Source organism: Canis lupus, chromosome 17 (genome assembly GCF_048164855.1).
Source record: "Canis lupus baileyi chromosome 17, mCanLup2.hap1, whole genome shotgun sequence".
NCBI lineage: Eukaryota > Metazoa > Chordata > Mammalia > Carnivora > Canidae > Canis > Canis lupus.
Genome location: NC_132854.1, coordinates 30,829,001 through 30,851,151, shown reverse-complemented (window position 1 = coordinate 30,851,151; position 22,151 = coordinate 30,829,001). Strand labels below are relative to the sequence as shown.

At 34.5% G+C, this 22,151-nt stretch overlaps 1 protein-coding gene across 16 annotated transcripts in view; it reads right to left on the bottom strand.

Moving 5' to 3' along the window:
- Nucleotides 1-22,151, bottom strand: part of MYCBP2 (MYC binding protein 2) — a 259,127-nt gene that overhangs the window by 8,711 nt on the left and 228,265 nt on the right. For 14 of the 16 annotated variants that reach the window (XM_072782680.1, XM_072782690.1, XM_072782682.1 and 11 more), the window contains 15 exons: nt 22,059-22,124; nt 20,418-20,657; nt 19,977-20,075; nt 15,077-15,157; nt 13,798-14,064; nt 12,994-13,277; nt 11,235-11,331; nt 9,625-9,744; nt 8,040-8,141; nt 7,122-7,250; nt 6,609-6,741; nt 5,298-5,401; nt 4,211-4,399; nt 3,244-3,351; nt 1,838-2,047 (listed from right to left, as the gene is read on the bottom strand). In XM_072782680.1, coding sequence (XP_072638781.1) covers nt 1,838-2,047; nt 3,244-3,351; nt 4,211-4,399; nt 5,298-5,401; nt 6,609-6,741; nt 7,122-7,250; nt 8,040-8,141; nt 9,625-9,744; nt 11,235-11,331; nt 12,994-13,277; nt 13,798-14,064; nt 15,077-15,157; nt 19,977-20,075; nt 20,418-20,657; nt 22,059-22,124 — 2,229 coding nt within the window. The remainder of the gene's footprint in view (nt 1-1,837; nt 2,048-3,243; nt 3,352-4,210; nt 4,400-5,297; nt 5,402-6,608; nt 6,742-7,121; nt 7,251-8,039; nt 8,142-9,624; nt 9,745-11,234; nt 11,332-12,993; nt 13,278-13,797; nt 14,065-15,076; nt 15,158-19,976; nt 20,076-20,417; nt 20,658-22,058; nt 22,125-22,151) is intronic. The other 2 variants (XM_072782681.1, XM_072782697.1) reach the window with 1 other exon arrangement.

Genomic DNA, 22,151 nt, shown 5'->3' with positions numbered 1-22,151 from the left:
GATAAAGTTCAGAAGATGACCTACAAGAATGTCAAAGTGAAATAACTTTGTATTGTTTCAAATACAGAAAAATTACATACTTGTTTGTAAAGAATTTTTTTTACATTGTATTTTATTTTTATTTTTTTATAATAAATTTATTTTTATTGGTGTTCAATTTACCAACATACAGAATAACACCCAGTGCTCATCCCGTCAAGTGCCCCCCTCAGTGCCCATCACCCATTCACCCCCACCCCCCCACCCTCCTCCCCTTCCACCACCCCTAGTTCATTTCCCAGAGTTAGGACTTTATATTCTGTCTCCCTTTCTGATATTTCCCACACATTTCTTCTCCCTTCCCTTATATTCCCCAAATGAATGAGAACATATAATGTTTGTCCTTCTCCGATTGACTTACTTCACTCAGCCCTATTCTGCCTTCCATTCATTAGCTGTATTTTCTTTTTGTTACATTGGGAGATGATGAACTCTTCATTTACAGATTCCTTTACTCATTTATTCACTCTATAATTAACTTAGTGTCTAATAAGTGCCAAGTACTGGAGAAAGAGAAATAAAAAAACACTGTTCTCATGGAACTTATCAAGTGGTGCAGAGACAAGTCAATCAGTAATCATAATGCAAAATAAGGAGTGCTACAAAGAAGGCATGCAATATATCAAAATCATGTGGTAGTGGAGCACAGGTGTGGGCAAATTACAGAGGAGGTAAAATGGAAGTGTGGTTAGACAGATTTGGCTATGCATACAAGCATGTGAGTCTGGGTGAGTGTCAGTTGAGAGTAAAATGTAGAGGAGGAGTAGGAAAAGCATTCCATGAAGAGGAATGGCCTATGCAATGGCATGGAGGAGTCAGTAGTGAGTGAGTAAACCTGGCTGAGTTTGGGGAATTGTAAACTGTTTGGTATTTTGTAGCATGGGGTGCAAATAGTAGCATTTTGGGAAATGAGACTGGAGATGTGGACAGGGCTATACAGGATCATTAGCAGGAAAATTACACATTAGATCTGAGGTTTAGAAATATTAATCTCCTAGTAGTGATGTAAGTGTAAAGGATGGAATGGAAGCTCCAGGAGCTCCACACTAGGGGCTCAGTAAGAAGGCTGTTATAATTACCAAAGAAAATGATTAGGGTTGCTGAAGATGTAACAGGAAAAAAGAACTCAGAGAGATTTAGAGACAGAGTTGACAAGACTTTGTAAATAAAGACTGGAGAATGAGAGAGTCAAAGTTGATAATGTAATACTCCTCACATGGACTTAGAAGCATATGTGAGAAATTCAAATGTCCAGTAAGCAGTTAAATATTTGTTTATAAATCTCAAAAATTTTGGAAGTTCGGAATGGTTTGGCAAAGGCAGATATACAAGAGCTCAGCAAAGTTGAGTAGGTTATTATGAGGCAAGAATACAGTGCTAAGAAACTAAGGAGGAGGTGAATGGAAAGGAACCCTATAAAGGAGTTACAGATAAATAACCAGAAAGAAAGAAGATATCAAGAGTATTGTTCTGGAAGCTAAGTAATTTTAATGAGGAAATGGTGAAAAGAGTCAAATAGGAGACATTTATTTAAGAACCAAATGGATTTGGCAAACAGGAGATTAATGATGTGAAGTTAGCTTGTGTACAGAAATATCACATGCTTTGGAAATAAGTCTGTATAGGTTAAAAAAAATCCCAAAATAAATTAAATAAAAAAATTCAACTTCATAGTATCAAGCTTTCTGATTTTTAACCTCAGACTTAAGATGTAAGAATTAGATATTATACAATTCAATTCTTAATCACAAAGGTGATCTCTAGTTTTTAAAAATTCCTAGTATAATTTATAGCATACCTTTCTGCATTTGTAGCAGACATAATATGCATATCTATTCATGGCATAGCCGGCTGGGTCATTATAAAATCTCACACCAGGAGTTGTGATAGCTTCACTCTTATGCAGACCTTCGTATTCCAGTCTCATTAAGGCTTTTCTTCTGACATCCTCATAGAGTTCTTTTATTGGATCAAGCAGGTCTTTTAATACTATATGATTTATTTTGTTCTGAAATTTAAAAATAAACATTATTTAATAGAATCATTTATCTTTGAATTCAACAAATACTTAAGTGTGTACCGAAGAACCAAGTACTGTGCTAGGAGATAACCAGAGAGTGAATAAGTTTTCTAAATAAAATGCCATTTAGAAATAATCCTGTGAAATCCTCTCAAGCCCTCATTTTTCCAAGATCAGGGACAACAGAAGCAAATAGAACATAAAACATGAAATTCTGTTTTATTAGCTTTATATTTCCTGAGTCTGCAATGTAGCTCCTGCTGCCTTAGCTCTTCTGGGAATAAAAGGTTGCCTTGTTGCCACAAATAAGACATACTCCCTCTTGTGTGTGTGTTCTGTCTGGTTCCTTGGGTAGGGTTGAATGCCAGGTACAGAAATGAGGAGGTAGTATTTTCTCTATCACACCACATATCATTTCCTAAATGCGACTTTTCATTGTGGCATCATATGAGAAGAGAGGTCAAATTACTACAATCTTTTTGATTGTTCCTCAGTTTAACTAAGCAATGATTGTGCTAAGTCTTTCCATGTTATACCCTTTATACCAGTCTGCATATCTGAAGGAAATAGGGAGAACTTAATAGAACAAAAAGGAATGGATAATTAATAGAGAAGCCATTGTTAATCACATTCTTAAAGGTTTTTTTTAAGTTAATCATCACTAGCTTGCCAAAACAAATTGCTACTTTGATTATCTTTAAAGAGATGTGTCAAAATGTCAACAATTTTCTCCTTATTTTACCTAAGATTCTAAAAGAGTCTTTCATGAAGATGAAAGCCCAGACTTCATCTTTAATGGCAGGTATCAGAGCCCACAAGCACTACAGGCTCATTCATTTTGGTAGTCATCTGTTGTCATGTCACATGATCTAAACTCTGAAGGGTCTGAAAGTGATGACGAACACCCTTTAAAGATGACAATATCTAAATGAATTTTCTGATACAATATGTTTAATTCCATTTAATCAGCTTTTAATTGACACTTACTGTTCTGAAATATATTATAACAGATAGAGGGATCTTACAATATTCTTTGGCATCACCTGGATGAGAAGAGCAGAAATTGGTGGGGGCTGGGAGTTTAAAAAGTAAACTGGGAAGGTCACCAAGAGATGCTGACATATTTATTTTGAAAGGTGAAGATAAAGATAAAAACAGAAGGTAGATAATTTCTCATTCCATACCTTGCAAATGGGACAAGATATAAATCCAAATGTTATCCTTGGACCAAGCCATCTGTTTTCCAAAACTCGTCGGCAGCACTGTAAATGGAATATGTGACTACAGTCCAGCTTAAATTAAAAAAAGAGAAGGATATAAGCAAATGTGATAATAATAAACACTTGAATAACTGGCAGATAATTCAGTGAAGGTGATAATTGAAGCAGGTCAGAGAAAAATCAAGTTTAGGACAATAAAAGTTCAGTACTTGTATGTTATTTGTGAAATATTAATCAGGTCTTTATTATAGATCTTTATTAAAGACCTATATTAACTAGGTCTTTAGCTTCTTCCAATTCATTACCACTTGCATATTAATGCCACTTTATAAAGAATAAACCAGGTTAGGAAAATTTTTTTTTTAATTTAAAATTATTCCCTTTTGTATCTTATAGAAAGAAGGAACTACTGATTTAAAGATTTAATATTTTTTGAGAATATTCATTTATCTTGTAATCCTAAGAACTGAAAATATAAATAAGGGGTCAAATTAAAAAAAAACATATTTAGCAAATAGTAACTCCAATAATATTACTAATATTATAGAAGTATGCATACATGTTACATATAGAGGCATTAGAGGCATGTATCACTATGTATACATCAATTACATAATGCTACCATTCTGGGTTTTGGAAATTAAGAAGAGAGCAGTTATTAGAAAAACTAATTGTTTTTCCCTCTCTTATGAACATTTTATACATTCTATTGATTATATAGGCTCACACAAATAACAAATGAAAGCTGAACACACAAAATGGAAACAGAACATAAAAAGATGGAATTTGCTCTTCAACAAACTGGGAGATGCTAGTGGCACATTTTCTCTCAATGATGTAAAAAGTTCAGGGATCTGTTTACTTAACAGATATATTTATCCTTCCCACGTTAAATTCTAGAAACATTTAATACTTTAAGAGCTGAGACAACCTGAATGGCTGGTGCTGCTGAGAGCGCCTCAGTGAAACAGATCATGCACATGTCATCAGCATCTTGCTTCAGCGTCGTAGCACTTTTATCACAGCCGTGTAGACAGGGCAGACAGTGCTCTTCATTTTTGACACCTCCGCATGGATGGCCACAGGGATGCGTCTTACTACAGGCTATCTTAGCATATTCCTATTAAAGATAAATTATAATGGCATATAAAATATTGAAAAAGGCACACAGCCTGGTAATTATATCCATTATATTAATTTTCCAAGATATTTCCCACTGGAAATACACGTTAAGGTTATTTAAGGTAACAATAAAGCTATTTTTATTCTTTATTTGAATATAACTTAAGGATCATTAGCAAATTTTTTTAGTGTGTAATTAAAAAATTTTAATTTATATTTTTTCAGTGTGTAATTTTAAAATTTTAATTTACATTTTTTCAGTGTGTAATTTTTCTTTTAATGTGATTTAAAAAATTCACAAAGGGAATGCTGATAAAAAGTGAAATACAATTTTAATCTATTTATTTCTGTGCATAGTCATGAAGCAAAAGAAATTCCTGAAATACAATCTCCCAATCACCACCTACCCCCTCCCCAAAATGGGTACAAAAAGCATACACGTATCTTTCACTAGCAGGGCCCTACTCAAGTTTTTGTTAACTGAATTGAGGAACTGAAAATATCTGGAGAGCATGGAGTACGTGAATGGATGTTCAGGACTAAAGAACTCTCAAATATTGGAAGTTTATTATAGGGAAATAAGTGAATAAAGTATGTAAGAGGCAAAGGAAATGCAGTCCATAGATTTTTACCTATTTCTAGCATAAAAGCAAACATTAAATATTTATTATGGTGGTAGCTGATAAATACACACCGTCTAGTTTGAGTTTGAGAAACTTATCTGACTCATTTTCTAGCTCTAATAGAGCATTTAATTCTTGACATGTGGAATATATTAATTTAGAAAACTGAAGTGATGCTGAGCTCTACCTCTTATTTATATGAAGTAAATCTGTCACCAGGGAATACATGCTATTCCATACTGGGATAGCTTGACTGTCTAACCATATACTCACTTGGCAATCTGCATCAGAACAAACACTGCCAACAGCAGATAACTCTGTTCCACTCCTGGAACCACAGAAGCGGCATGCTTCTGAGCTACTTGTGGTGGGTTTGCCTAGGTTCAAGAAGAAAATGAAAAAAATCCTCCTTAAGAATATGTTTTCTACATATTTTAATACAACTAATTAAAAACAACAACACAACAACAGGAAAATCAGGTTTGTATCTGTTACTATTCCTGGGAAATCAGCCTGGCAGTTTTACAGTGGAAGGGCTGTAAGCTGTCCTAATTATAAAGTAACTAGTAACAAAAAAGGGACAAGAAACTAGAGACCTATCTGAAGCCAAACAGATAGTAGGTTGAGAAGATATGGCAAACCCCCAGCTCCAAAAGCGTAGTTCCAGACAAAATATAATAAAAATTAAATAAGAATACATTGAAGGTAAATCTTTAAGAATTTCTACAATGACAAAATTATAAGGCATAGAAGAAAACCTATCATTAGATAATATAAAATTTGAAAAACAGAAGAATTCCCATCCAAGGAACTAAAATTGACAGAATAATATGAAAAGAAAATTAATTAAATGTTTGAAACAAAGAAAGAACACAATCCATAAAACAAGAACAGAACATTAGAAAAAAGAACAGGAAGATTGGAAAAATTCAGACCAAGCTAATTTTAAAACTCAGATGGAAAATTTCTAAATACAATACACAGAATTCAGCAATATTTACAGGAAAAATAGATTTTTTAAAAGGGTAGTTTAATTCACGAATACAAAGATGTTTCAACATTCGAATATTTATTAATGTAATATATGGCTCTGATAGATTATAGGAAGAAATGAGAAAAAAAAGACCATGCTCTTGAAGCATGAAGAATACCCCTATTATAGAATTAAATTTGTTCAGATTTGCACTTAACTTCAACATCACAAATTTGTGTCAGTCAGACAAATGGCAGACTATAGAGGTGCTGAAAATTAAGAATTTGTAAGATTTAGGGTAACTTTAAGCTGAGAGTATAATAAGATCTACATCAGGAAAAAAAAAAAAGAAAAATCACATGTTTTGGAGGTAAAATGACCTGCTTATGGTAACATAGCTAGTGAATGACAAACTAGGTTTCCTGACCTGTTGTCTAATACCCTACTATAGAACATGGTCCACTAAATATAATAATACAGACAGTGAGCAATGATGTCATAGTTATCAGAATATACTCAAAATAATCAGTATTAAATAATTCATAGTAAGTAAGTAACATCTAGTTAAATCCTAAGCAGTAGGCATGGTTCAACCTTAAATCCTCTGCTACCTGTGTGTTCTCGGAATTCCACCATTGCCTTCATTGTTTTAGAATCTGCTAGTGCCATCAACCAGAACAGTTTTGTTCTACCGCAACCTTCATGAAGGTCAACCTTGATAGCTTCTTCTTCTTCTTTGAAGACCTATTGTTTCATTAAAGGGAAACATATTTTATTTCTCACTGTGAAGGAGGAAGTATCAAATTTAATTACTTGGTAGTAATAATGGCTTTTATTTACTAAGCACTCTAATTTTCAGATATTTCCAATCTTGTCCTGAATCTTGACAACAGCCCCATTTTTATAAACGTGGAAACTAAGTCTCAGAGAGGTTAGCTGACTGTCTTGATTTACACAGCAGTAAGTGAGGCAGCTGGCAACTTCACTGAGGCTCTGACTGCAAAGTCCCTTTGCATCAGTCCCTTCCCATCACACCAAACCTCCTTCCCATATTTATTTCATAATTTACTGAACGCATCCAGTGCTCCAGATACTGCTCTGTGTGCACAGAGAGAAGCTGTCACCTGTCTCTGATGAGTCTTGGTTCGCCGATGAAGATGAAGGAATCTGTCACAGTCAGTGCACAGATTTCCACATACGTTGCATAAAATGATGGCTGCAGTTTCTCCATCGTCATGGTTGTCACACATAGGCTGAAACAGGGCATTCCCACATGTCACATTACATTAACAAGAACATCCCAGACACTCATACAAATTGAATGTAATTTATTCACAACAATAATGTTATTGTTCTGAGAGGTCTATTAGGAATTTAGAATCTGAACATTAAACAGAATTATGGCAAATGTACTTAAGTTTAAGAAGTCTTCAAAACCTCTAATTCAATAATTAATGTGCTGAGCACGTTCAATGATTAATAAATAAACATATACTTTGATTAATGACTTAAGAAATTTTTCCCCCCATGTTCTAACATTCTGTATCCTAAATGCATAAATGATTCATTTTGACACTTGAATATCAGTGAGAAAATGTTCAGAGGGTCTTTATAAAGTCTTCCCTTCCAGTGCACCTAGGGATACTTATCAAACCTACTTTAAGTACTGTGTATTTGTGAATAAATGGTATTTCATGATGCCTCTCTTACTGCTTTATTTCCTTTTTACCAAATGACCGATAACATTTAGAGTAAAATCTAGGGATACAATGAGATTTGGCTAAAAACACATTTTGATATGATGTGAACATGACTTAAAGAAGAAGAGGAAAGCTCTTTTATATAATTAAAGCCCCTAAGAGGCTACAAAGAGAGGACCCTAAGTGAAACAGACTTGTGAGATGACCTTGGGCAATGTGACACAAGTTTCTGCTCATGGTGGAATTTTGACTTGCAAGTGTTTTTTTTTTTTTTAAAGCTAAGCTAGAGCTTACTTATAAAGAAAAATAAGAAACATTTTTAGAAAACAATTCTGATCTTACCATTTGTTTTTGCTGTCCATCCTTTCCCATCCATCTCCCTGAAGAGAGACGATCTACATGGTCCTGATCTAGCACACACAGTGAGGCTAGAGCAAGCCAGAGCTGTTAAAAGGAAAGGCTGTCAGAGTACTGAATTTTTAAAAAAGACTTCTAAAACACTGACTGCCTGACACATGATAACAGCTCAATAAATGTGAGCTGAATTTGAAAATACATGTATACCCAATGGCACTCAAATATTTACCAACTGCTGCTGTGACAAACCATTCTGGTTTTTACCTGACATATAAAATTATCCTTTGTTGGTCTACTAAGTAAGCAATAGGTTATTAAATGAATATACACACTGGGTATTTACTGTACTGGCGCCTCTTGCATATCTAGCATCATCTGCCTGAGGTGCTATGTTCCAAGCAAGGTGGTGCAATAACTTTAATTCTGTTTAATTTTACACAATCCCATAAGTAGGTGGGTACATATTAAATTCTCCTGGGTAAGAACAGCTCCTCAAAAGTCTCGGTATGCTCCTAAACACCTAGGACTATCAGAAATAAGTAAATGTCTAGCAGACTTTGGAAAACAGCCCTCAGAGACAGTTTAGAACTTTCTGGGGCTCAAAGGGTAAGCTTCAGTTTTACATAGAATGGTATTATTTTTTTATTACTGAAAAAGTTAATTATTTAAGAAGTGCATGAGTGTCACTGCATATGAAGAGCGTGACAGGGAAAAATAGAAAAAAGGAAAAACTGAAACAAAAATAAAGTGTGCAAGGAGAAAGGGGAATGTAGAAGGAAAGAAAGGAGCACGTGTATGGTGCTAAAGCTCTGCTGCCAGAGTAACGGCTTCACATGTCACGCTCACTAGCAGGATGACATGAAGTGGTATTTTCTGCCCTAGAGAAATACAGTTTCTCTTCTTTGAGATCAAGCTTTGAATTCAAGCTTTGAAATCAAGCAATTTCTGCCAATGTTTATTTCTTCCTAATGCTGCCACACTGATTCTGCTCCAAGGAAATCCCTAATCTCCTTTGGAAGTACATGAGACATGAAATTTGGTAGATCAAAAATTACTATGGACGTCTCATCTGAAGAATGTAATTCTACTTGCTAGCTAAGAGATTCCGTCCTACCCCTCCCAGGGCATACACTTTTTGCTTTTTTAAAAGTAAGGTCTGTAAATTTAGTAGGTAGGCTTCACTTTAGAGTAATTAGGCCATTCCAAAATGAGTCAGGGAGGGCCTTGTCTTTGATGGACCTTCAGTCTATCTAACCATAATGTTGATGCTAAACTTACTGTGTAAGCTACAGTAAACATATTAGAAAGATAACATAGGTAACTTACTTAGCCTTCTCTAACCAGTTTATTCTTAGCTTCCTAAATAATTACAAAAACTAGGAATAAAGAACACATAATAGTGAATGTTTATAACCACTATACTTAGTTCACAATTCAAAAAAAGCCTTTATCACTTTTATGGTAAATACAATATTTGGTATAAAAAATTGGATTAAACTGATCTATCGATTTCAAGTTTGTTCAAACCTATTACTGCAACCATACAGACCAAATGAAAATAAATTCCTACCCTAGTTGTTGCAATACATCTCACTGGAGATCTAAACTCTTCCTCCATCTTGGTCAAGGCAATGATGGTTTCTGCAATGGCATTTTTTGTCACTCGGGACCACGCTTCAGACAGATGACCCTATTGAGCAGGAGAGAATAATTTAATAAGCAACCAGAAACATATAATCATAAAAGTAAATTCTCTTCTCTTAAATAACATTTCTCATTAAAAAGGAAAGATTTGTAAGTGCAACTTTTTAAAAATCAGATTTTATTTATTTATTTGAGAGACAGAGAGAAAGAAAGAGAGTGTGTGTGCGCCCAAGTAGTGGGGGGAGCAGAGGGAGACGAACAAGTGGGATTTGATCTTACCATCCTATGCTGAAACCAAGAGTTGGATGTGCAACTGATTGAGCCACCCAGGCGCCCCTGTTAGTGCAGCTTTACATCAGCAGCATACTTTTGAAATAAAAATCCTTCACAACTCTGAAAAATTCAGCTTTTAATCACTATTTTAATGATTGTAAATAAAAAACAAGGTTCTCAACTCTTCCTACAGAGCTCAATAGCATTTCCTCTTACATTTAGATAAAAACTTAATAGAAGTACTAAAGTAACTATGCTTGAGAAATTTTGATTATGAAGCCTTGTTATTTAACACAAAATTTATACAGCTATGTTAACTGATTTTAGATGAATATTATTACTAGAACCCAAGAACATAAATGGATTCAAAGTACAATAACTTTTATTAGCTGACTTGATTTTTGCTGAATATAAACACCTATTACAAAGCTTAGGTGTTCCTAAATATTTTTCCTAAATATTTTTATCCAATGAACATCCTGAGGAAGACTTGTTGAGAAGTGAGAAAGTTCATTTCTCTGACTGAGGAAATGTCCTTGCTATTGGGGAAAAAAGACAGAGCTTCCTATTTCCCCAGAATATCCTCTCTCGCTTCCCATCCACATGCTATTAACTCTCTTATAAAGGGCAGTTCAATTCCTCCATCTCTTCCTCCAAAATGCTGTCCACTCAACCTTTCAGGAGCCCACTTTCTACCGCATCTTGCTCCCCTTAGCTTGAAAATATAATGGAATGTGAGGAAACTAGTAGCATTATGGAGCCACCAGTAAGAGCCAGGTGCTCTGAGAAGTAATTCCCTTTCCTCCATTTTCCCAGATCTCCCTGAAAAGAACATCTAAAGACAATGGTGGAGAATATTAATAAAGAATAAAAGCTTTATAAAAAACCAGGACAGCTAAAGAGAATGAGAAACTTTCACTTTGGGGAGCCCTAATTTTTGATTAGGGTTTTGGATTTAGGCTAATTTGTAGGGCTCAAAAAGTGTATTTTATTTTTTAAGTTTTAAAGTCTTAGAAAACTAATGTAACAATTTCTCAAGTAAATTAATTGGGAAGCTTGAAATGAACAGTTTACACAAAGGACAAATTTATCACTGACCAAAAAGACAAACATCACAATGGTTAACCTACTGAACAGAAGCTTTAAGTAAAGCAAAGTAACACTAATGTATTTCTGCTATTAATGTAGTAGAATAAGCTGCTTGTTTTAATCAGATTTCTACTGCACTTCAGTAACATAATGATCAGGAGGATGAGAACTCACTGCTGCCATATCCTTAATAAGTTTAATGATGATCTCAGAGATCTGGGTAGGAGTTGAGCCCTTCATCCACCAATGACTTTCACCTCGACGAACATAACTACAAAGAAAAGTCAGCATTTATGCAAACCAGTCAGGGACAGTTACAGATAGATATGATGAAAACTGTTATTTTAGCATGCATTTTAATTTTTAAGTGATTCAAATAATTAAAGCATTTAAAAAAGAAATTACTCAAAATATTACCCATAATTTATCTCTTCAATCCTAAGAGAGGAGCTATTCTGAGACATGTTCCCTTCCAATTATACCCTGCACCTTCTAGAATACATCTGTTCAAAGCATAGCCACAGACTACAAGCTATTTGTTATCAAACCACATTGAGATATTAAGGGCTTCTACCAGAATATGTTAACTACATCACTGACTACACTACCTTTTAGGTCAGTTGACATTTTTTTTTCTTTTTTTCTTTTTTTTATGATAGTCACACAGGGAGAGAGAGAGAGGCAGAGACATAGGCAGAGGGAGAAGCAGGCTCCATGCACCGGGAGCCCGACGTGGGATTCGATCCCGGGTCTCCAGGATCGCGCCCTGGGCCAAAGGCAGGCACTAAACCGCTGCGCCACCCAGGGATCCCGACATTTTTTTTTTTTGTAAGACTATCTAGAAGAAGAAAGTAACACACTGATTTATATCTTGGTGTTATTTAATGTCATGGACTGGCTCTTTGACTAGTACTGTTCCAGATGTCTAATTTTCTGTCACACACAATTCTGTAACACACTTCCTTGCACATATCTTTGTGCACATGTATAAACATTTTTTAGGGAAACAATTCGAGAAGTAGAATTGGTAGGTCAAAGGATAAACATATTTTAAATATAGTGATATGTTATTAAACTGAGACCCCAAAAGATGTAGTAATCTATATTAGATGCCATAAAAATGCCTATTTATTCATAATGTTGCCAAAAAGATATTTTCCTATTGTTTTAATCTAATATTTTTCCGATTACCAGTGAAGTGTCTTTTCATTTGTCTACTGGCATTTGTAATTTTTCTTCTTGGAACTAACTGCTCTTGTCATGTATTTTCTACCAGTTGTTTGTCTTTTTTCATTAATTTTTAGTCATTTTTAAAATATTATGACTAATAATTCATTATCTACTATATAGGTATTAAATATTTTTCCCAGGTCAGTTTATATTTTAAAATATTTCAATGTAATTAACTTTGATTTTCATGTAGCCAAATCTGTGAATTTTTCCTCTGTGACATTTGGGTTCTGTGTTTTAAGGAGGTCTTTCTGGGTTGAAGATTATAAAAATATTCTATAATGTGTCCTAGTGGAGTTTTAAAAGAAATATACATAAAGCTTTAATTGATCTCAAGTTAATTTTTGTATATGGTGTGAGACAAGTGTCTACAATATTTTTCTATATGAGAAGTATTCCAATATCACATATTCAGCACACCTTCCTTTCCCCACTAACTTGAAATGACACTTTTATTATATACAGCATTCTCTTTTATACATGGGTTAGTTGTTTATGGCCTCTATTTGGTGAATAATCAGACAAAGTGGAATTTGAAATCCTATCTTTCCCATCCAAATACTAACCAGGCCCGACCCTGCTTAGCTGACGAGATCAGGCGCGTTCAGGGTGGTATGGCCGTGGACTGAAATCCTATCTTTAATTCTCCAAATAGTAGCTCTCTCTGTTCTATTTTAGTACTAAAATAGATGCAATGACCAACCTGGAATTGAAAATCATCGGAAGAGTAACTGTTGTAACACCTTTGCCCACAGTGGTACCAGCTGTTCCTGTGATGGTAGTTCCTTTGGCTTTTAGCTGTACTGTGAGTGCTTTGGCAATGCATCCTAGAAACATGTCCAAGATACCTAGTTTATTCCAATCTCCTTTTTCTGTTGAGTGAATGATATCACTGATATCTGCTGGGGGGAGGGATTTCACTCCAATGATGCTGGCCAGACGATTAGGGGTCACTTCAGGCAACACTCGTCTTAGTAAGGAGGTTACCTGATAAGAAAAATAAAAGGAAAGAATTCCTTTTAAAGAGTGGTGTTCTAAAGTTTTCATTTTTTTAAGTGAGCCTCGCTGCTGTTCTATGACTTCAAAAGCTTTCAGAAGGACAAAAATAAAAATAAAATAAAAACAAAAATTTAATAAAAATAAAAACATGATTTTTAATTTCTGAAGTGGTAATTACCACTCTAGGACAGCAAGAAAAACATCTTTTATTTGGTCGGGAATAAAGAAACATTACATATCTCATAGTCGTAAGACAATCAGTAGACAGTGCTATTCTTTATCACAATAGCACAGTAGAAAAATGGAACATGTTTTGCTCTTCCATATTCTCAAACAATGAGTCAGAAACAAAAAGCATGGAGTTAAAATACAATCCAAAAAACCAAATAACAAAACAAAAAATAAAGATCAATACTTAAGACCCTAAGGTGATTCTTTTTGATAGTGCAATTTTTAACAATGTTTCAAGGAAAAAAGTAAGCCAAAGGTAAGTGGTATGACCAGTCACCTGTCTTTGGACTCGAGGTGAGGCCGTGTGGAGCAGTGAAAAGAGATCCTGGAGCAGAGTTAGCTGCTGAGCCAGATACTGACGGCCCACATTAGATCCACTCAGGGCTAAGACCATGGAGAGCAGCTCAAAGCAGTAAGCATCCGAGGAGGCATCTTCGTCATTGGGCTGAGAATTGGCATTTTCTTTGCTTGATATAGCATGTTCCCATTCTTCACGAACTCTAGTGGCTTCCATGCGAATAGCTTGGACGATGTGAGCACACACCTATTTAAAGGCAACATAAAGCAAATGTAAAAATCTATTTTACGTCTGATTTACTACCTTTAGTAAAACAAAAACAAAAACAAGAATATAAACAATTTAATGCTCTTTCTCTCCATTAATTATCCATCATACCATTTCCTTAACTCATCTTAAAAACAATTAAGGAAAACTAGCAGAACCATGATTAAAAATCTTAATATTTAAATCAACTACCATGTAGAAACTTATATACAAATTACCGCTACTCCTGCCTGTAGTTTAAGATATCAAACAAAAGCAAAATACTTTATCACTTCTAAGGCATATTTTTCTCTCACATATTACCAACATTTCTATTCATAACGTGCTTTATAACTGATGGCATTCACCATGTAATTGGCAGCAATTTTTCTTTTTTAGTGATATATGAAATAACAGCACATTTTATAACTGGTAGCATCTAAAATTCAATGAAAGACTGTTAAAAAGATAAAGCACAGATAAGTTTATGTATTTAAACAAGATTTAAGGATGCTGAAAGTTAAAATGATCAGCTAATTCAAAATCAGTATTTCATTTGACTTCTGAAGGACTAATTATTATGTCATCTAGGTACTCCATTATATGAACAATCTAGCACTACTACATCTCCTTATAATTAAAATATTAACACTGATTTAGTTAACATGATAATTACTTAAAAAAAAGTCAGCTGACACAAAAAAACAGTAGGAAAAGGAACATAGAAAATACAAATAAAATCTGAGATAGCTGGATATTTGACACCAAAATGAAACAATCTACCTGAAAATGAGAAATAACAAAGAGTAGCAAGGTAAGAAAGTTAACATTCTCTTTAAAGTGATGCAGATATGCCAATATATACTCCTTCCTCTCTAGAAAAAGGCAGACACATTCTGTAGGACCTATAAAAAAAGTCCACATAAAAAAGCCTCCATAAATTTTAGAAAACACTTCATACCCTAAAACCAAATACAAACTAATGAAGAGAATGAAATGGCTATCTACCAACCTGTTTTTGTAAATTAGTCAGCTTACTCCTGCTGAATATGATTCCAACCATATGTTCTTTCAGGTCAGCATCTGATGTTGCCTTTACATAGAGAAAGAGGGGAGACAAGAAAAATACCCAGGCTCTTTGAATAAAATTTGTATATTTGATCTTAAAGTATCTTGAGAAATAACTATGCAGCTATTTTTATAAGGTGAATTTATTATAGACTGAGGTCTGTAACACTAAGACAAAGGATAAAGTGTGAAGAAACCACTACTGGCTAAGGTTGACTATAACAAAAAGCAAAACTTCTGAATTTAAGAAATCCAGAGAAGCATACTATCTTTTTAAGAACTTCTTTAATCTGTCAGTTTGGGCCACTTTGATTACATCTATTGCTAATTTCTGAATATCCTACATTTAGTTGTTAGAACAATTCAGAAAATGGCATTTGTTTAAAAGGGAAATATCCTGGGATGCCTGGGTGGCTCAGTGGTTTAGCACCTGCCTTTGGCCCAGGGCGTGACCCTGGAGTCCTGGGATCGAGTCCCGCATCGGGCTCCCTGCATGGAGCCTGCTTCTCCCTCTGCCTGTGTCTCTGCCTCTCTCTCTCTCTCTGTGTGTCTCTCATGAATAAATAAATAAAATCTTTTTTTTTTTTAAAGGGAAATATCCTAACAAAACTCTATGATAATAGTGTTCTTAAATTAGGCTAATTTAGCACTAACAGGAGTCAAAGAAACATATCATGGGAAGAGAAATAAAGGCTGACATTTTATAGTATTTAATATTATGTGAATGGCACTCTCCTAAGGTATAGATACACAGCTAGAGTTAACAATACACATACTTATTTAGTCTTCACAATAAGCCCATGAGGTAAATCTGATGTATTATTTTGTAATACAAAAATGTAATAGTGGCTTTGCCTCTATTCTTTTCTTTTTTTAAAGATTTTATTTATTTATTCATGAGAGAGAGAGAGAGAGAGAGGCAGAGACACAGGCAGAGGGACAAGCAGGCACTCTACAAGGGCCCAATGTTGGACTTAATCCTGGATCCTAGGATCACACCCTGAGCTGAAGGCAGATGCTCAACTGCTGAGCTACCAGGATTCCCGCAAAGCCACTATTTTAAGAACAAAAAATGGTTCTTAGTTCCATTTTTCTTAGGATAGAGAAAGCTGTAAGAGAATATAACGCCCACCTTAATAATGAGAAAAAGCTGATCATCTACAAAGCCATACAATTTTTGGTGCCCATCAGACAGCTGAGATTGGCAGCCAGGTAAAATAAAATCCACATAGACAAATCCAAATAGTTGGACAGTTCAAAAAATTTTTTGCATTTGATAGAACAAGTAAATGAGCAAACAAAAATCAGTAAAGCTCTTAAAGACTTAAACAAAACTACCAACAACTTGAACTGATATTCACAGAACCCCCCTCACAGAACAAAGGCATAGTTCGAGTTCTTTTCAAGTGCATGTGGACTCATAAAATATATGAGTCAGAATTCAAGTCTTAACAATTTTAAAAGGCTTGAAATCATACAAAGCATATCCTTTGACTGAAATGAATTGAACTAAACATTAGTAATAAAGGCTATTAGAAAAATCAGTATTAATCACCAAGATGTCAATTCTTCCCAGATTGACTTAGCAATTTGGTACAATTCCAATCAATATTCCAGATTTTTTTTTTTAGAAGGGGAAAAACTTATAAGCCGGTTCTAAGCTTTATATGGAACTATAAAGGATCTAGACTAGCCAAAATAACTTAAAAAGAACCAGGTTGGAATATGATTTCATGATTTTCTATAAGCTGTAGTAATCAAGACACTGATGTTGGTATAAGAATATACATATAGATCAGTGGAACAGAAAGAGAAGGCAGAAATAGACATAGATATTTATGTTGTATTTATTATTGATAAAGGACAGTCTTCAACAAATGGTGGAATAACTGGCTATCTACATGCAAAAATAAATGAAACTCAAGAAAAATTAACTTAAAAATGCATATAGCTATAAACAAAAGAATTAAAACTCTAATGTTTCTAGAGAAAATCTTTGTGATATTAAGTTTTAGATGAGATACAAAAATCCTAAGTCATTTTGGAAAAAATAGAATTGTACTTCATCAAAATAAAAAACTTGTTCCCTGAAAGATAAACCACAGAGTAGGAGAAAATATTTGAAAATACATATTGGCTAAGGAGTCTTTATCCTCAATACATAAAAAAAAATCTTACAACCTAATAATAACACAACCTGATATAAAAAAAATATGTGTAAAAGATTTGAACAGATGCTTCACTAAACAAAGTACAGGATTGGCAAATAAGCACACGAAAATTTACTCATTGTTATCATTAGAGAAATACATATTAAAACCACAATGAGATACCACTACATACCTACTACAATGGCTAAAATTTTTTTTAAAGATTCATTCATTCATTCATTCATTCATTCATTCATTCGAGAGAGACAGAGATAGATCGTGTGCAGGGGTGGGGGTGTGGAGAAGTAGAGGGCAAGAAAGAGAAACTCAAGCAGACTTCTCACTGAGCGTGGAGCCAACGCAGGGCTCCAAATCTAGACTCATGAGATCACCACCTGAGTGGAAACCAAGAGACACTTCACCGACAGTGCCACTCAGTGAATAATGGCTAAAATTAAAAAGAGTAACAATCCTAAGTGCTGTTGAGAATGTGGAGCAACTGGAAATCTACACCACTGGCAAAAACATGAATTGGTTCAATCACTTTGGAAAGAGGTCAGCAGTTTTTTAGAAAGTTAAACATAGACTTATCACACAACCCAGCAATCCTACTCATAGGTATTTACCCAAGAAAAATGAAAATGTACCCATACAAAAATCTGTACACAAAATGTTCACAGCAGTTTTATTAATAATAGCCAAATAGAGGAAACAAACCCAAATATCCATTGAAAGGTCTAAGGATAAACAAACTCTGGTAAATCCATAAAATGGAACACTTCTTGGCAACCAAAAGAAACAATTACTGATACATGCTCCTACATGGATGAATATCAAAATCATTCTACCAAGAGAAAGAAACCAGATGGAAAGGTTCTATCCTACATGGCTCCATTTATATGACATCTGGGAAAAGGCAACACTAACAAGGGCAGAAATTAGTTCAATGATTGCCAGGGTCAAGGCATGAGGTGAGGGGACTGACTGCAAAGGACCAGGAGGGGAATTTTAGGAGTGATGTGTTTTAAAACTTCTTTGCAGTGATGATTCTACTACTGTATATGTTGTTCAAAATTCATAAAAGAATACAATTTAAACGGATAAATTTTTCCCTATCTAAATTCTACTTCAAAAATCTTAAAAATGATTCTCTTAACAATTATGCTATTTTACGGGCATCTTATCACTAGCATAAACTTTCCCAATCAACCTTAACATCTCAACATACACTCTCCTACTATTAGATCAGCCTCAAATGAGCCCTGCTCCCATACCCTCTGTCAATTCATGTTCATTACCTACCAAAAGCCTTTTGGGCACTGCTCCAGGGCATAATACTTTTCAGTGTACTCTGAAACCCTATGTCATGTGCAATTTCTTCATGTACATAAATAATTGATTACATGATACCCTATTGATTTTTTGGGGTGTGTGTGTGTGTGAAAGGTTTATAACTAAGAACAAAACACAAGCTTTCTGATGGCTTGGTACCAATTATCACAGTTATTTAGCACAAAATCACCATTTGCTAAAATTCAACTGATTTACTGAATAGTCACACAGTCTTGTAGTTATTCAAATGATTATCTCCAAGGGGTGCTGAAAGAAACAACCAGGAACCAATGTTTATAAAATCTTATTTTCTATAGATCCCAAATAGAAAGATGTGGATGACTTGGACATTATTATATCAGAAGGCACAGGGCTAGACTAAGTCCTTAAAATTATCTTTCAATGAACTCCCAAGGTGATTATCTGTAACATCAAAAGACATAAGAATATTGAGACCAGTCAGAGTTGACCTCTCTTTTTGGAAATAGATGAGGTTTTCCTCTTGGGTACAATGCTTTAGAGTAGATCAAATAAGTAAAGGCAATCACATTTTAAAAGAAATTTTAAGAATAAGATAAAGAACAGATTATTCCAATAAAAATGTGCTGAATGCATGTGTGTTTATACCAAGGATGGACAAAGACAAATCAGATATGTACTTGGTCTTTAAGAAGCTATGATTCAGTAGAAGAGACAAATGTGCACAAATAAACATATGAAAGAAATCAAAAGAGACTCACAGAAACTACTATGAAGTTTAGCAGAAGGAAAACTGCGTATTGTTTGGGGAGAAATCATAAAGAAGATTCCTGGAGAAGATAGTATTTTTAAACTGGACTGTGAAGGGCAGATTAAATGGAGGAAGGAGATCATCATCACTGGCGTACAGTATAGTACGCTGTTTTACAAATCCTAACATTTGAACACAACAGCCCATGATACAGAGCAGATTTTGTTGTTATTTACAATACTAGCTAGTTCATATATAAACAAATAATTTTAATAGTTTCATCTTCTAGTTAAAGTATTTTTTTAAAGATTTTTTTATTTATATATTCATGATAGACAGAAAGAGAGGGAGAGAGAGAGAGAGAGGCAGAGACACAGGCATTGGGAGAAGCAGGCTCCATGCCAGAAGCCCAACACAGGACTTGATCTTGGGACTCCAGGACCACGCCTTCGCCCAAAGGCAGGTGCCAAACTGCTGAGCCACCCAGGGATCCCCTAGTTAAAGTATTAAATAGTAATTGCATATAAACTAATATCACCTATCCATTAAAATACATAGCAATAGATGGACTGTTTCACTGAACAAAAATAATGAAAAAGGTAAATAAATATTTTTAGAATACAAATAAATACATTGTATACTTTTTCCTCTCCTTCAGGTGATGACAGTAATGCTTTTTCCTCTTGTTCCGGTGTAGGTTCAGCATCTCCAGAGATGAGCTTTCCAAACACCTGATGAAGTTGGGAACATGAGAAGGAATCAATGGCAGTAATTATCAGTGTGAAAGCTAAAGGACACATGAGCTAATTCTGCAGGTTTTATAATATGAGTAGGCTATTCTCGCTACATGCCACTACTTGAAAGAATTATGAATGCAAAATGAAGTTTTGCATTCATAAAATGAATCCTCAAAATGAAGGAGTTGTGGGGTTATAAGAAGAGAAAATGGGTCACATCTCTTGTCTGTCATCTCTAACAAGTTTTGCAAAGTAGTTTGTCACCATCTTAGTATTCTTATTGAATAAGATTATTTCAGAGTATCCTGTGCTAGATTAGGTAGTAAGGACACTCACTTGAGATGTAATAAGTCTGAACACTCGCAGAGTCTCAGCTTCACAGTTCCTTTGCTGGGCCACACTGGCTGAAATCTGGCCAGCAATTTTTGTGCTTTCACCATCCTTCCAGCCAAGGACTTTTACTTGTCGAACTCTCAGTGTATTTTCTGGGCCTTTCAATTCAATCTTGATGATGTGATTATCTCCTCCTGGAAGTTCACTTGTTACCCAACCAATATGCCTGGAATCCAAATCAACCTAGCACAATAAAAAAGGGATAGAAACCTGATATAGCTCTGTCACTCTTGTCCCACTCTCTTATCACTGTCCTAGACTTAGTGCGAATAACAGCAAGCTCAAATCACAAAGACCTGTGAAGAGACCAAGGTTTACTCTGTTACTGCACACTGATTATCTTACTGAAACCTTGTGAGGATAAGTAATACTATAGTAGCTATTATACAGATGAAATGAGGTTAACACAGGTTGAAGAGTTCTCAGTAGAAGGTGGAATTAAGAATTAAAATGCAGGTTTGAGTACTTTCCAGGGACAAGTTACTTAACTAACATCATTAAAACAATTTATGTGACTGTCCTTTTCCCTATACTGACCGTGAGTAGAAACACTCACAAGATCAGAATGGGGTCCTATCTTGTGCATCTTACCATAAAAGCGCTATTTAAAGATAAGCATTTAAAAAAAATAAGCATTTTGATGTGTAGTTACTAAATGGTTTAAAGAAAAATTAAATATAGCTTCACATTTGTGATTCCTTATTTCACTGTATAAGAATATAACTTTTTTCAAGGATTAAATTTCAATGCACTTGAAATGGTTTCTGATGCTACTCATTGGATCAAATGAAAATTGTTCTTATGCTATTTGATGTCTAAGAGAAATGACCTGGGACTTCTACATTATTTATATAGACATATATATTGATATTATTTTAGTTGATAATGCCAATTTTCTAGAAAGAGCATTAAGCATAAATAAATACTATCTCACTGAATAGGATGATCTCCCCCAAATTTTTAGCCTTTTAAGCAAAATTTATTATTTATCTAATCCAAAACCTCAATTCATTCTTTCAATATGATTTGAAAAACAAAGCAAGTAGCCAACATTTATGGGACAAAGTAGCTATAGAAGAACAGCTTTGATAAACTTTCACTAATACAAATCAGTTTATACAGAATCTCAGATACATGCCCAAATAAAACCTAACTTGTTTTTAGACATGGTTTGTAAATCAACTTGCAGCCTCGTTACAGTTTCAATGTTATAAGTGATAGATTTTCAGGCTAGAAGACAACAATCTACATTTTAACCTGAAGTGTAGGTGGTAACAATAAATTCGACCTATGATGCATTTAAGGCACTCTGAATCTTTCTAAGGGAGGTGGAGGTAGAGTGGAAGACTCTAGGTATAGTATAATCGCTCATGATAGGACATTTAGGGTACTAATGGATAAGATGGTTAGCACAGGGATGGTTGTAAATGTTCCCTTATCTGGACTATTTGTCAGTTTAGTGTTTTATAAACAAATGATTTCCTATAATACTTTGGTAGCATGTCAAAATTAGAATTTAACATTGGAGGCTGAGAAGAATTTCTCCCTAGGTAGCAAAACATTTAATGACAAAATTGTAATTACCTGCTTTATTCTGCATAAATCTTCTACTGCTTTGCCAGTTAAGAAGGTCATTGAGGTAACTTTATTCTAAAACAGACAATTCACAACAATTAT